This window comes from Dipodomys merriami, unplaced genomic scaffold (genome assembly GCF_024711535.1).
Source record: "Dipodomys merriami isolate MVZ:Mamm:240054 unplaced genomic scaffold, mDipMer1.0.p SCAF_17, whole genome shotgun sequence".
NCBI lineage: Eukaryota > Metazoa > Chordata > Mammalia > Rodentia > Heteromyidae > Dipodomys > Dipodomys merriami.
Genome location: NW_027203048.1, coordinates 7281216 through 7297824, shown reverse-complemented (window position 1 = coordinate 7297824; position 16609 = coordinate 7281216). Strand labels below are relative to the sequence as shown.

The window sequence follows — 16609 nt, the reverse complement described above, 5'->3', positions numbered from 1 at the left end:
TAGTGCTTTTTCTTTTTCATATGTGGAAAACTAGAATCTCAGGAGGAGGATGGAGATATAGAAGTTGAAGAAGCAGAAGGAGAAGAAAATGATAGGCCATATAATTTGCGACAAAGAAAAACTGTGGATCGATATCAAGCACCTCCTATAGGTAGGTTGTTCTAGCTCCTTTAGTTCTGTAGTTGAGTGGCTTACTATGTTTTAGAACTATATACTTTTGGGTGGCTCCTACCTATTTAGGAGGCTGAGCTCTGAGGATCACGGTTTGAAGCCAGCCTGGGCACAAAGGTGTATGAGAGTCTTATTTCCAATTATTCACATATACACACAAAATAAATAATAAATAAATAACTAGATTTTGCTGGTCTCAATAGTGGACTCCTTTAGGCTCAGTTAATTTGAAGCTGAGGCTGTTTGATCCCAGAAATTCAAGACCATCTTGGGCAAAACTCGTAAGGAACTATTTTTACTGAATTTGAAAGAACAAAAATTCTTGTAAGTTTTCTTTATCTTTTGCTATTATACTTCTTTGCAAACATATGAAACTAAAAGAAGGTTAAATTACATGGTACCAGCAGTAAATTAAAATATAGCATGTGTTACTATAATATATGGACTATATATTTACATATATGAACTATATAATTACATATAGCACTTTCTCCTCCCCTTTATCCCTTTGGCAACCACTTTTCTATTTGTGTTGCTGACATTCTAACACAGCTTTGTGTATGTTAGGCAAACACTCCATTACTGAGTAACCCGTATATACACATGCCTACCTATGCACATATATACACAGGTCTGTACATATATATATATATAGATAGATAGATAGAAGAAAGAGAGAGAGAGAGAGAGAGAGATACGTTTGTATATGTATATGCATTTATTTATTTACTTATTTATTTATTTTTGATATAATATCTCTCCACATTGTCCAGGCTGTCCTTAATTCCTCCTTTTTCCTAAGTGCTGAGATTACATGTATGAACCATTATGCCTAGAAATATGTGTGACTTGTCTGCCTCCTTTTCATGTCCTCCTCCCCACTCCCCCCACGATGGTCATGGGACTTGAACTCAGAGCCTGGGAGCTGTCCTTGAGCTCTTTTTGCTCAAGGCTAGTACTCTGCCACTTTGAGACACAGCTCCACTTCTGGTTTTCTGGTGATTAATTGGCAATAAGAGTCTCGGGGCTGGGAAGTTGGCTCAGTGGTAGAGTGCTTGCCTTGCATGCCTGAGGCCCTGGGTTCGATTCCTCAGCACCATATAAGCAAAAAGAAAAAATAAGCCGGAAGTGGCGCTGTGGCTCAAGTGGTAGAATGCTAGTCTTGAGCTGAAGAGCTGAGGGACAGCACTCAGGCCCAGAGTTCAGGCCCCACAACTGGATCAAAAAAAAAAAAAAAAAAAAAAGAGTCTCATTGACGGGGCTGGGAAGGTGGCTCAGTGGTAGAGTGCTTGCCTTGCATGCATGAGGCCCTGGGTTCGGATTCCTCAACACCACATAAGCAAAATGAAAAATAAGCCAGAAGTGGCGCTGTGGCTCAAGTGGTAGAGTGCTAGCCTTGAGCTGAAGAGCTGAGGGACAGTGCCCAGGCCCAGAGTTCAGGCCCCATGACCGGACCCCCCCCCCCCCAAAAAAAAAAAAAAGTTTCATTGACTTTCCTGCCTGGGCTGGCTTTAAACCATGATCCTCAGATTTCAGCTTCGTGAGTAGCTAGATTACAGGTGTGAACTACTAGTACCCAGTTACCATACTGTTTTTAAGAACTTAGGTGTTGGCTGGTAATGTGGTTTAGTGGTAGAATGCTTGCCTGGCATGCATGAAGCCCTGGGTTCAATTCCTCAGTACCACATAAACAGAAAAAGCCAGAAGTGGTGCTATAGCTCAAGTGGTATGTACTAACCTTGAGCAAAAAAGAAGCTCAGGGACAATGCCCAGGTCCTGAGTTCAAGCCCCAGGACTGGAAAAAAAAAAAAAAAAGAACCTACATGTTTGTTTTTTAGCATTGGTATTGCAGGTTGAACTCCAAAGCTTGTGCTTTCACTTAACTTTTTCTGTTCATGGTGGTGCTCTACCAACTTGAGCTATGCTTGCATTTTGCTGGTTATTGACGATAAAAGCCTCAGATGTGGCTGCCTTGGTTTCTGAAATCCTCAAATCTAAGCCTCTTAAGTAGGGCTACAGGCATGAGCCACCAGTAACCAGCTTGAACCTGGTTTTTGTTTCTACTCACAATCTTAAGCTCTAAAATTTTAAGCTCTGCTAGACCCTGATAGGAGTCTATCAGAGTTCTCTCTAGAAGCTCCCCAAGTATGCAGACATCCCTCACCTCTAGTTAAAAGTCACTTTTGCAGATAGTTCTGTTATTAATGAGAGAAATACGTTGTGGCAGTAAACAATGCTTCCCAGCTTATTGTCCTAGATTTCTTTCCTTTCTTCAAAAATTTTTTTTTATTATAAAGATGATGTACAGAGGAATTTTTTTTTGCCAGTCCTGAGACTTAAACTCAGGGCCTAGGCACTGTCCCTGAGCTTCTTTTGCTCAAGTCCAGCACTCTGCCATTTGAGCCACAGTGCCACTTCTGTTTTTTTCTGTCTATGTGGTACTGAGGAATTGAACCCAGGGTTTCATGCATGGTAGGCAAGCACTCTACCACTAAAGCCACATTCCCAGCCCAGAGATTTCTTTTTTTAAAGCTAAAATTGAAAAACAGTTCAAAGCTATAATTTGCCAAGTTTTTGTAATATGTATATACGTATAAAACTATCACCATAATGACCATGTTAATCAGTTCCCAGTTCCCCAGATTAACTCATTCCTGTTTATAGTCTGTTCTTCCCTTTTTGGGTGCTTTCTCCTCTGTTTTTAGGTGTTCATTGATCCATTGTGTTTTCTGTCACTTTGGATTAGCTCATATTTCCTCTAATTTTGTTTAAATGAAATGAAAGAGTGTATATTCAATTTTTGGGTTTCATTCAGCATGATTGTTCTGATATTCACCTATGATGATAGATTTTTTTTTTTTTTTTTTTTTTTTTGGGTCTGGTCGTGGGGCCTGAACTCTGGGCCTGGGTGCTGTCCCTCAGCTCTTCAGCTCAAGGCTAGCGCTCTACCACTTGAGCCACAGGGCCACTTCCAGCTTTTTGCTTTTTGCTTATGTGGTGCTGAGGAATTGAACCCAGGGCCTCATGCATGCAAGGCAAGCGCTCTACCACTGAGCCACCTTCCCAGCCCCAATTTATTCTTGCAATTATCATCAATTATCTCCCATAAACTATTCAGAAAAAGCTGGAATTAGCACTGTCTCAACTGGTAGAGAACTACCTTTGAGCTAAAGAAGCATCAGAAAATGGGAAGTGGCATTGGGGCTCAAAGTGGTAAAACACTGGCCTTGAGCCAAAGAGTTCAGGGATAGTGCCCAGGCCCTGAGTTCAAGCCCCTTGACCAACAAAAAAATGTATAAAGGAAGTTTTAGTTCTTTTTCTTTGTGTCTGGCTTATTTTATTCAACAGAATTATCTTCTTTTTTTTTTTTTTTTTTTGGGTCCGGTCGTGGGGCTTGAACTCTGGGCCTGGGCACTGTCCCTCAGCTCTTCAGCTCAAGGCTAGTGCTTTACCACTTGAGCCACAGCACCACTTCTGGCTTTTTTCTTTTTGCTTATGTGGTGCTGAGGAACCGAACCCTGGGCCTCATGCATGCAAGGCAAGAGCTCTACCACTGAGCCACCTTCCAAGCCCAACAGAATTATCTTCTGCATTCATCAATTTATATGAAATAGAAAAAAGCAGTATATTAATGGCTTTACAGGTTTATAAATTTATATTGGAGCTGGAATCTAGCTCAGAGGTAGATGGCATGCCTGAGTCATGGATTTGATTCCTAGTTACCCATCTCCAACTTATATTTTTAATAAAATGTACAAATTTTTTACTTATGCTAGAAAAGGAATAATGAGTATAATATCAAAGAAGGTAAATAATTACCTACATAAAAGCAGAGATACAAACTTAGAGAATAGAGTAGAATATAGCATGGAGAAAATAAACCTTTAATTATATATGATCGTTCTGGTGACTAGTGACCAGTCAGCTCAGTGATCAGGCTCAAGTGTCTGGAATGCAGGGTCAATTGATGAGTTTTTTATTATTAATGTAGCTATTATAGTTTACTGTAATGCTTATTAAAATATCTTGTTATTATAACATTATTTTGATTCTTTGAATTGAACTCAGAGCTAGGCAAGGGCTGTATTACTGAGCTACATTCCTAACCCTGCTAATGAATTTTATACTTCCAGATGTTTTGTGTTACTTATTAGAGACCTTTTGCTATATTTGGAAGACCTTATTTTAACATTTCCTTGAAGACATCTGGTGGTGATGAATTCTTCCACTTTTGTTTGCCTGGGATTGCATCTCTTTTTCTCAAGGATATCGGTTTTTGGTTCTATATTCTTGACTGGCAGTATTTTCCCTCCAGCATATAGAATATATTATTGTACTCTGTAAGATTCCTGTTGAGAAGTCTGCTGCCAAATGTAAATGCAACTGTTTTATACGTAATTTACGTCTTTTCTCATGTGGCTTGCAGAGTTATCTCATTGTCATTGATTTTTGCTAGCTTGATTATAGTATCCATTGGGATGGTCTGGATTGAATTTGATTGATAATATTTGCCCTCACAATACCCGATAATATCTCTTTATGGGTTTTTGAAAGTTTTCTGCTATTACTATTATTACTACATTATGTTATGTTATGTTGCTTTTTGTAATAGTACTGGAGCTTGAACTCAGGGTCTCATCGTTTTCCTGAGTTCTACCATTTGAACAATACTTCCACTTCTGGCATTTAATTGGAGATAACAGTCTAATTTTTGCCCAGGCTGGCCTTGAACCATAGTCCTCAGATCTCAGATTCCTAAGTATCTAGGAATATAGAGATGAGCCCACTGAGGCTTGAATAATTATTTTAATGTATGTAAGCTTTCTATTTATCTTTTATCCTTTTTACTCCTTGAACAACAGTGGCTCATACATGTACTCTTTGGATGCTGTCCAAATAGTCTATCTTTGAATTTATAGATTCTAGGCAGGTAGAGAGGATCAAATAATAGAATACTTGCCTAGCAAGTATGAGAACTCTGAGTTCAAACCCTAGTACTTCAATACTAATTATAGTAATAATAAGTATAAACTCAGATTTTTTTTTCTTCTTGATCAGTTCTGCCACTGATACTCTATTGCCTTTCAATTTGTCCATTTTTTTCAGCTTCAGAATTTGACATTTTACAAATTACTTCAATTTTTGTTTTTTTTTATTCTTATCATTTACTGTTTGGCTCATTCTAATGAATTGTTTCTTTATATTTTCTTCAAATTTATTAAACTACCTTCAGATTCTCTCAGGCAGCTTATATATCTCTGTGTCTTTAAAGTCAATCACTTTTGTATATACTTTGTCCATTTGCTGGTATTTTTTTGATTTGTTTTGATCTTTGTGGTTGTACATTGATATGTGCATATTGGTACTTTTTAATACTTTTTTATTGTAAAAATACTATACAGAGGGGTTACAGTTACATGAGCAAGGTAATAAGTACATTTCCTATCAAGCATTGTTGCCTCCTCCTTTGTTTTTCCTCTACCTTCCCTTCCCTCCCACCTCACAACTACACCCCCCCCCCCACCTAAATTGTAAAGTTCGTTTTTCAACATAATGTCTTGTACATCTCATTGTTTCAATGGGTCAACCTGCATCCCTATTTAAGCATTTTGTTTTTTCTCTTCCCCTCCCCAAATTAGAGAAGTGTATAGACAAGATGCAGGACACCGATATCAAATACAGTGAAAACGGGTTATACTGTCGGAGAGGAACATACAAAGAAACAAAACAATCACATGGTACATTATAAATACGTTAGAAACAATAGCAAGAAAAAAAAACATTTGTGTCCCTATCTTGGGGTTCATTTCACTTAACATCATCTTATCTGGTCATATGTACTTAGCTTTTGACCTTTTCTGCTTGTCTTAGACATGTACTAGTTATTGCAAATAAGGGAAACCATGGGACCTATGTTTCTTTGGGGCTGGCTTACTTTACTTAATATAATTTTTTCCAAGTCTTTCCATTTCCTAACAAGTGGGGTGATGTCATTCTTTCTGATGGAAGCATGGAATTCCATTTTACACACACACACACACACACACACACACACACACACACACACACACACACACACACACACACACACACACACACACACACACACACACACACACACACACACACACACACACACACACACACACACACACACACTTTCTTGATCCATTCATCTACTGAGGGGCATCTGGGTTGGTTCCATCTTAGATATGGTAAATAATGCTGCAATAAACATAGTTGTGCTGGTAGCTTTAGTATGGTCTTGTTTGTGATCGATCATTTGGGTAAATGCCCAAAAGTGGGATTGCTGGGTCATAGGGGAGCTCTATGTGGACTCTTTTGAGGAATTGCCATACTGCTTTCTTTTCTTTTTTCTTTTTTCTTTTTTTTTGGGTCTGGTCGTGGGGCCTGAACTCTGGGCCTGGGCTCTGTCCCTCAGCTCTTCAGCTCAAGGCTAGCGCTCTACCACTTGAGCCACAGCGCCACTTCCGGCTTTTTTCTTTTTGCTTATGTAGTGCTGAGGAATCGAACCCAGGGCCTCATGCATGCCAGGCAAGCGCTCTACCACTGACCCACCTTCCCAGCCCCTGCCATACTGCTTTCCAATTGGTACTTTTCAAATCTCTATAATCTGACTTTCTGGAAATATCCTTGTGTGGAAATTTTTTTGGGGCAGGCTGTTTAGTGTTGTCCCTGGCTGCTATAACTGTTGTAGATTATGCCCCTAAGTTCCAGACCACCAGACACAATGCTGGGCTGGAATCCCATGGCCACTTAGGCTAGTATTGCACTGAGGTGCAACAAAAGCCCATGGCTCCTAAGGTTAATGCAACATTAGAGTATGCCTAAAATTCATAACTGCTAAAGCCTTCCTGTTATTCAGAGTAGTTTTTTATGTTATTCATTGGTTATTCAAAATGCTTGGCTATTGTAGTTGATTGGCAATGTTGTAGGATGGGCCTTGAGGCCATCCCCTAATAGTTAAGAATTTCCAACTTGGAAATTTCCATGATTGGGTAAGTCAATGTGTCTTGATGTCTAGGGATGAGAGGAGGAAGTCTATGGATACCGCTTTACTGTGGTGGGCTGGTATTGAGGATAAAGGCAAAGTCCTATAGTTAGTTACATCTCTGTCCTCCAAGTGGAATAAATCTCTTTACACATCTAAGTTGGGAGAGGTGTAATGTGAGTAATGTAAAACCTTCCTTCCTACCTTTTCAATGATTCTTTTTTTTTTTTTTTTTTTTTGGGTCTGGTCGTGGGGCCTGAACTCGGCCTGGGCGCTGTCCCTCAGCTCTTCAGCTCAAGGCTAGTGCTCTACCACTTGAGCCACAGGGCCACTTCCAGCTTTTTTCTTTTTGCTTATATGGTGCTGAGGAATCGAACCCATGGCCTCGTGCATGCAAGGCAAGCGTTCTACCACTGAGCCACCTTCCCAGCCCTTCAATGATTATTTTCTTATTATTACGCTATAGCCACATACTATGATCTCTAGCTGTTTTCCCTAAGTATTGTTTTCATATGTGGATAGTTCACATTGATGATTGCTAGACAGTCCTATTGTATTTTTTATTTTTTGGGTCCGGTTGTGGGGCCTGAACTCTGGGCCTGGGGGCTGTCCCTCAGCTCTTCAGCTCAAGGCTAGCACTCTACCACTTGAGCCATAGCTCCACTTCCGGCTTTTTTTTTCTGCTTATGTGGTGCTGAGGAATCGAACCCAGGGCCTCATGCATGCAAGGCAAGTGCTCTACCACTGAGCCACCTTCCCAGCCCCAACAGTCCTATTTTTGTTTTACTCTGTTCTCCACAATTTTTTGTTGTGGGTTATGATTTTCTAGATGTATCTAAGAATCTTTGTCTAGCCAGTCACAGATATTAAGTAAATTCCGTTTAGAATGTTGATTTTCAGTTTAATAATATTAACATAGATTTTTTTGTTAGACTTCTAAACAATTTGGAAGTTAAAAATACTTGTCTAGGTTCTATTATGAAAGTGAACATGAGTCTCTCTTCCTTTAATTTATTAATTACTATTTTTCTCATTTTTTCTTCATTTTAGTACCAGCTCATCAAAAAAAGAGGGAAAATACACTGTTTGATATTCACAGATCTCCAGCAAGAAGAAGCCATATCAGGTAAGTTAGATTGTCTCTCTCCTTTCTTTTTCCTCCCCTCCCCTCTCCTCCCTTCCTCTCCACTCCCTTTTCTTCTCTCTCCTCCTTTCCTCCCTTCACTTCCCCCCTTCCCCCTTCCTCCCTTCCTCCCTTCTTCCCTTCCTCCAATCTCTCATCCATTTGTTTGTCAGTGTCTCATTGTATAGCCTAGGCTAATGTCAAATGCATGATTCTAACTAGGATAGGATGTTGATTTTGTCAAAACATTATTTTTCATCAATTGAGATGATCATGTAATTTTTTTTTTTTTTTTTTGGTCAGTTGTGGGGCCTGAACTCTGGGCCTGGGCGCTGTCCATTAGCTCTTCAGCTCAAGGCTAGCACTCTACCACTTGAGCCACAGCACCACTTCCAGCTTTTTTCTGCTTATGTGGTACTGAGGAATCGAATCCAGGGCCTTATGCATACAAGGCAAATACTCTACCATAAGCCAACTTCCCAGCCTGAGAATTTTTTTTATCTATTTATCAGAGATAGGTCTATAATTTGTTTGTTATGTCCTTGTCTGTTTTGGGTCAAGTATAATAATGAATTCATAGAATGAGTTTGGGAGCTTTCGTTACATTTTTTCTGGTGGAAAAATTTTAATCTTGGTGTTCTTTAAAGGTCTTACAGAATTTAGTACTTGAGTCTTATTGCTTGTTAAACATCTGTGTAAATGGCTTCCATTTTGGTTGGTAAACTGGATGTAGAAATGTATTCACTTCTAGATTTTCAGGTTTATCTGAATATAATTTTTCAAAGTATTCCCTTATGATCCTCTGGATGTCATTTGGTTTCATTCCCTGTTTTGTTTCCAATTTTTTTTTGTCAGTTGTGAGGCTTGAACTCAAAACCTGGGTGCTATTCCTGAGCTCTTTATCTTAATTAAGGCCTAGTATTCTACCACTTTGAGCTACAGTGCCACTTCTGGTTTTCTGGTGGTTAATTGGAGTTAAGACTCTCATAGACCTTCCTGCCTGGGCTGGCTTTGAATTGTGATCCTCAGATCTCAGCCTCCTAAGTAGCTAGGATTACAGGGGTGAACCAGTGGTGCCAGCTTTTTGCTTTTGTCTCTAATTTTATTAATATGGATCTCATTCCTTTTCCTCTTAGTCAGGTTAACTAGGACATTGTTGACCTTACTTATTTCTTCAGAGGATCAGCTTTTTGTTTCTTTGATTCTTTTAGTAATTTTACAAGTCTCAATTTTGTTTATTTTTGCCCTAATTAATTCCCTCCCCCCCTCTCAGATCTTTTTTTTAGGCTTGTGATCTACCACTTAAACCTGCACTTTTAAAATTTTGTTTTTTGTTTTTTTTTTTGGTAAAAGGGCTTGAACTCAGGGCCTGACCACTGTCCCAAAGCTATTTTTGCTCAAAACTATTGCTCTACTATTTTGATCCACAGCTCTACTTCTGGTTTTCTTGGTGGTTAATTGGAGATAAGAATCTCATGGACTGCCGGGCGCTGGTGGCTCACGCCTGTAATCCTAGCTACTCAGGAGGCTGAGATCTGAGGATCTCGGTTCAAAGCCAGCCCGGGCAGGAGAGACTGTGAGACTCCTATCTCCAATAAACCATCAGAAAACCAGAAGTGGCGCTGTAGCTCAAGTGGTAGAGCACTCGCCTTGCGCTGAAGAGTTCAAGCCCCACGACCGACCAAAAAAAAAAAAAAAAAAGAATCTCATGGACTTTCCTGCTGGGGCTGGCTTTGAACCCATGATCCTCAACTCAGTCTCCTGAGTAGCTAGGATTATAGATGTGAACCACTGGTACCTGGTGCTTTTTTAAATTTTCTGATTATTTGGAGATAGAATCTATTAAACTATTCTGCCTGAGCTGGCCTTGAAGTAGATTTCAGCCTACTTAGTAATTACAATTACAGTGTGAGCCACTGGTGCCAGCTTACCCTAAGTTTTTTGTGTTTTGTTTTATTTGAGCCACAGCTCCACTTCAGCTTTTTTTTTTTTTTTTTTGCTTTCTCTGAGCCTCTTTGTGCTCAAGGCTAGCACTCTACCACTTGAGCTACAATACCACTTCCAGCTTTTTCTCAGTAGTTTATTAGAGATAAGAGTTTCACAGACTTTCCTGCCTGGGCTGGCTTTGAACTTCGATCCTCAGATCTCAGCCTCCTGAGTAGTTAGGATTATAGGCGTGAGCTACCAGTGCCAGCCATTTCAGCTTTTTGGTGGCTAATTGGAAAAAAAAAATCTAATGGACTTTCCTGTCTAATCTGACTTTGATCTCAACCTTCTAAGTAAAATTGGCACCTGGTGATTCTTATTATTTCGTCATTTCTGCTAATTTTGGATTTGACCTGTTCTGGTTTTTCTAGGAGATACAGGTGCATGATTAGTAGGTTATTTGTGATCTCTCTCTCTCTCTCTCTTCTTTTTTTTTTTTTTTAAATGTAGGTGCTCATACTTATAAACTTCTTTCAGCACTATCCCAAAGATTCTAGTTGTATTTTCATTTTCATTAAATTCTCAGAACCTTGTTTTTCCACTTATTTTTTCAGTGACCTAATGGTCATTTAAAGAAGTATTGTTCAGTGTCCATGTGTTTGAATATTTTCTGTGCTCTTCTAGTTTTATTCCTATGGTGTGATAGAGTATAAGTGATCATTTTAATTTGCCAAGTCTTGCTTTACATTTTAAAATATGATCTATTTTTGAGAAAGTTCTATGGGCTGCCGAGAAGAATGTGTATTGTGCAGCTGCCAGATGAAATATTTTGTAGATACTGGTTAAGTCCATTTGATCTGTGGTGTCCAGTTTCTGAGGTTTTCTTATTGTTTTGTTTGGATGAATTACTCAGGCCCTTGCACTCTCTCTTGGCTTTTTCACTCAAGGCTGGCTCCTGCCACTTGAGTCACACTTCTACTTTTGACTTTTTGCTGCTTAATTTTAGGTAAGAGTCTTTTAGACTTTTCTTTGTGGACTAGGTTAGAACCACAGTTCTCAGATCTCAGACTCCTGAGTAGCTAGGATTACAGACGTGAGCCACCGGCACCCAGATCTGGATGAGTTGTTCTATTGGTGACAGTGAAGACATTGAAGTCTCCCACCATTACTGTGCTGGAGTCTCTCCATGCTTGTAAGCCCAGAACTTGTTGTACCAACTTTTGGTATGTATATATTAATGATTGTTATTTCCACTTGCTGGGTTTTCCCACTTGTTAATGTGAATTGGCCTTCTTTTCTTCTGTGTCATTTTAGTTTAAAATCTGTTTTGCCAGATACATGTTGAGTTACTCCTACTTCTGTCCCTTAAGGCTAGCACTTTACCACTTGAGCCACAGCTCCACTTCTGGCTTGTTTTGCTTATGTGATGCTGAGGAATTGAACCCAGGGCTTCATGCATGCAAGGCAAGCACTCTACCACTGAGCCACCTTCCTAGCCCCAAACTTTTTTAAATTAAAAAATATTTTATGTATTTAATCAGAAATTTATATGCAGTAGAAATCTTAAGTGGGAGGTTTTGTTTAGTTTTATAGATTATTTAGTTTATAAATTTGGAGACTGATTTTCATTGTTTGGAAAAGAGAATTAAAAAAGTGGCAAGCAAGCTGGGCACTGGTGGTTCACACCTGTAATCCTAGTTACTAAGGAGGCTGAGATCTGAGTATCGTGGTTCAAAGCTAGCCAGGGCAGGAAAGTCTGTGAGGTTCTTATCTCACAGTGGTGCAGTGGTTCAAGTGGTAGATGGCTTGCCTTGAGCTGAAGAGCTCAGGGACAGTGCCTAGGCCCCTCCCCCCCAAAAAATGTGGCAAGGTTTCTTTCTATTATTCTGTTATTTAAGCAATGATATATTTTCTAAAATTGAATAAATTTAATGAGTTGCTTTGTATGACTACCATATTTGAAAAATTGTGGCTATGTTCTTCATTTTATTTTTTCTCCTCAAAACTTACTTTTATTCTTTGTTAGATGTAAACTACATGAAGGCAGAGATACTAAATATTTGCTGAGAGAGTTAGTGAATGGATTTTGTCTTGAGATAGATATTGTAGGTATGATACTTACATTGTATTAAAAAAAAACTAATTTCAAAGCTGGGCGCTGGTGGCCCATGCCTGTAATCCTAGCTAGTCAGGAGGCTGAGATCTGAGGATCGCGGTTCAAAACCAGCCCGGGCAGGAAACTCTGTGAGACTTATCTCCAGTAAATCACCAGAAAAACCGGAAGTGGCACTGTAGCTCAAGTGGTAGAGTGCTCTCCTTGAGCTGGAGAGCTGAGGGACAGCGCTCAGGCCCAGAGTTCAAGCCCCACACCACCACCACCACCACCAAACTAAAAACAACAAAAAATAAAAAACTAATTTCAAGTTTTGTTTGTAGCTTTGTAATGGAAGAAGATGCCTGGGATTGAAATTCAAAACCACCACTTTACCCCTTGCTTCCTCCCGCTCCAAAAAAAAAAAAAAAAAATTGAAAAAATGATTTACTATTGCAATGGCTTTAAGATTTTTGCTGTCTTCCAATAGGAGGAAGAAACATGCCATTCATAGCAGTGATACCACTTCTTCTGATGAAGAACGCTTTGAAAGAAGAAAATCTAAGAGCATGGCAAGAGCAAGGAACAGGTTAGTGAAATTTTTTTAGTATTATTTCTGTTGTAGAAAAAGGAAGGACAATTCTTTTTTTTTTTTTTTTGTTTAGTCATGGGGCTTGAACTCTGGGCTTGGGCGCTGTTCCTGTGCTCTTCAGCTCAAAGCGAGTGCTCTGCTGCTTGAGCCACAGCACCACTTTCCGTTTTCTAGTGGTTTATTGGAGATTAGAGTCTCATCGACTTTTCCTGCCTGGGCTGGCTTTGAACCCTGATCCTCAAACCTCAGCCTCTTGAGTAGCTAGGATTACAGGTGTGAGCCACTGGCACCTGGCTCTTTTTTTTTTTTTTTTTTTTTTAACATGTTATCTATACTTGAATTTTGCCAATAGTGATAATTACCGTAATTTTTTGCTTGACTAATATACTGATTTGATTCCTACTTTTAAATCTTGCGTTAGAACTCTTTGCTCTATTTACTCAGTCTGTGAGTAATCATTCACTTGTTCATTCATCCATCTATCCATTCATATAGCCTATTTCTGTTGCACAGGCTAGCATTAAATTCCTGAGTTCAAGTATCCTTCAGTCACAGCCTCCTGAATAGTTGGACTTTAGAAACACTCTGTTCTATCTAACTAAAATCTAAATTTAAATGAAAGGAATTAAAACTTTTTCAATCTGTTATAGTCTGATAGTCTACTTTTTAGGTTCTTTTATTTATTATTATTATTATTATTATTATTATTATTATTATTTTTATTTTTTGTTGGTCATGGAGCCTGAACTCAGGGCCTGGGCACTGTCCCTCACCTCTTCAGCTCAAAGCTAGCACTCTACCACTAGAGCCATAGCATTACTTCTGGCTTTTTCTGCTTATGTGGTACTGAGGAATCAAACCCAGGCAAGCACTCTACCACTGAGCCACCTTCCCACCCCTTTTTGTTTATTTTTTTTTTATGGTATTGGGAATTAAACCTAGGGCTTTTCCCATGCTAGACAAGTGCTCTACCACTGAGGTGCATCTCCAGCCTCAGTAATCTACTTTGAGAATATATTTTTAAGGTACATTAAGATTGAGCAATATCAGTGAAGTTATAATCATCATAGAAGCTATACTTTTTTGAGGTGGTTTATGGTATATTTTGGTGTTTACTTGTTTTAACCCATATTTGGGTACTGTTACGAAGTTCCAGAGGCTAGAAAGTTTATAAAGAAAAGAAGTTTTATTTAACTCACAATTTGGAGGCTAGAAGTCCAAACTGAATGTTGCTGTTTCTGGCAAGGGCCTTCCTGACTGCATTACATCATGAAAAATATCACCATGATGTGGAGGCGCATGAACTGGAAGCCAGAGATTGAGACCATGTGTTTAACATGGGCTTAATGTGAAGTGTTTCTTTTGAGAGTATGCTCCAGTGACCATAGGGTCCCAGGCGAGGTCCCATTTCTTAAAGATCAGCCTACTTACATTATCAAACTGAGTATCAAGTTCCCAACATAGACACTCATATTATGCAAAATTGGAGTAAATTGAGCTGTTTGGGAAAATAGATTGATAATGTTGTTTGCTTTATCTAACAACTTCGTTTTAGGTCAATTAAAAAGAATTGGGCTGGGAATGTGGCTTAGTGGTAGTATGCTTGCCTAGCATGCATGAAGCCCCTGGGTTCGATTCTTCAGTACCACATAAACAGAAAAAGCCAGAAGTGGTGTTGTGGCTCAAGTGGTAGAGCACTAGCCTTGAGCACAGAGATGCTCAGGGACAGAGCCCATGCCCCTGAGTTCAAGGACCAGGACCAGCAACAAACAAACAAACCAGAAGCTTACAGGATTGAAGCAGAAAGAATAGTAGGGAGAATGAGGAGAATCTATACATTTTCCACATTGTTTCATGAAATAGGACACTTAAAAGTTTAATAATAAAAAAATTACCATGAAAACAATGAGAAAAACAGTGAGTACATGTTTACAAATAGAGCACATCAAAACAATTTTCTTTACTAATATTAGAAGGCTAATAAATACCAATAAATATTTATATTATTTTTCTTTGAGAAAGCCTTATCTGTAACCACTTTATACATGATATAAGCAATATCTATGATACAGTACAAAAATTTAGGAAAAGTTTCTGGGTTAAGAGAAAATGTAGAGTTTTTGACATTAAAACATAAGACTTTCAAAGCTATTATTGTGTTTTTATAAATTTCAGATGTTTGCCTATGAACTTCAGAGCAGAAGATTTAACGAGTGGTATTCTCCGAGAACGTGTGAAAGTGGGTGCAAGCTTGGCTGATGTTGATCCAATGAACATTGATAAATCAGTAAGTTTTATAAAAAGTTTTTTAAGAGTAATTTTTTGTTTGTTTGTTTTTTCTGATTCTGGAGCTGGAACTCAGGGTCTGCGTGTTGTCCCTGAACTTTACCACTTGAGCCACAGCTAGCTTTTTGGTGAGAAATTGGAGATAAGAGTCTCACAAACTTTCCTGACCAGGATGGATTTGAACCTCAGTCCCCAGATCTCAGTCTCCTGAGATTACAGCTGTGAACTATGAGTGCCTGGCATGTTCTTTTTAAGTTTCCTTCCTTCCTTCCTTCCTTCCTTCCTTCCTTCCTTCCTTCCTTCCTTCCTTCCTTCCTTCCTTCCTTCCCTTTCTTTCTTTCTTTCTTTCTTTCTTTCTTTCTTTCTTTCTTTCTTTCTTTCTTTCTTTCGGTCCAGTCATGGGGCCTGAACTCTGGGCCTGGGCGCTGTCCCTCAGCTCTTCAGCTCAAGGCTAGCGCTCTACCACTTGAGTCACAGCGCCACTTCTGGCTTTTTTTCTTTTTGCTTATGTGGTGCTGAGGAATCGAACCCAGGGCCTCAGGCATGCAAGGCAAGTGCTCTATCACTGAACCACCTTCCCAGCACTTTTTTTCTTGTTTCTAAAGCACCACATGAGTAAGCACTCTAGATATGACTGGTATTGTTGTTTTCATGTATATATTTTGGAACCCTGCTCACTTATGATATATAGGGTTTTAATTTTATTCATTCCATTCACTATAAAATAGAACAGATGATGAATCAATGGAAAGCAATAGGCTATTGTTGAAGCTTTTTGGTTTCATAATCAGATTTGCATTTTATGTGATTAACTCTGACTATAATGTTGTTAATGGATTTAAGGGAAGCAAAGAAACATGTCAGAATTTAGTGAAGTAATGTTTTCACAGAATAACAGAAACAAATTGAGGCTATTGTATACGTTACTAGATTAAGAGAATAGGTCAGGGCTGGGAAGGTGGCTCAGTGGTAGAGAGCTTGCCTTGCATGGATGAGGCCCTGGGTTCAATTCCTCAGCATCACATAAGCAAAAAAGAAAAAAACCGGAAGTGGCGCTGTGGCTGAAGTGGTAGAGCGCTAGCCTTGGGCTGAAGAGCTGAGGGACAACGCCCAGGCCCAGAGTTCAGGCCCCATGACTGGACAAAAAAAAAAAAGAGAGAGAGAGAGAATAGGTCAATAATGGGTAGACTGGATAGAAAATGTAAGGCTCCATTATCTGAAGTAGAGTACATACAGAAGGAATAAAGGAGAAGATGATGTAAGCCTGGCCCTGGTGGCTTATGCCTATAATCCTAGCTACTCAGGAGGCTGAGATCTGAGGATCACAGTTCAAGGCTGCCCAGCCAGGAAAGTCTTTGAGAGCCTTATCTCCAATAAACCACCAGAAAACTGGAAGTGGTGCTGTGG

General features: G+C 39.3%; 1 protein-coding gene across 2 annotated transcripts in view; it reads left to right on the top strand.

Moving 5' to 3' along the window:
• The window catches only part of Atad2b (ATPase family AAA domain containing 2B), a 134446-nt gene that overhangs the window by 22802 nt on the left and 95035 nt on the right, over positions 1–16609 (top strand). For both annotated transcript variants that reach the window (XM_070025082.1, XM_070025081.1), the window contains exons 7-10: positions 35–151; positions 8234–8309; positions 12815–12913; positions 15092–15203. In XM_070025082.1, the coding sequence (XP_069881183.1) occupies positions 35–151; positions 8234–8309; positions 12815–12913; positions 15092–15203 (404 nt within the window). The remainder of the gene's footprint in view (positions 1–34; positions 152–8233; positions 8310–12814; positions 12914–15091; positions 15204–16609) is intronic.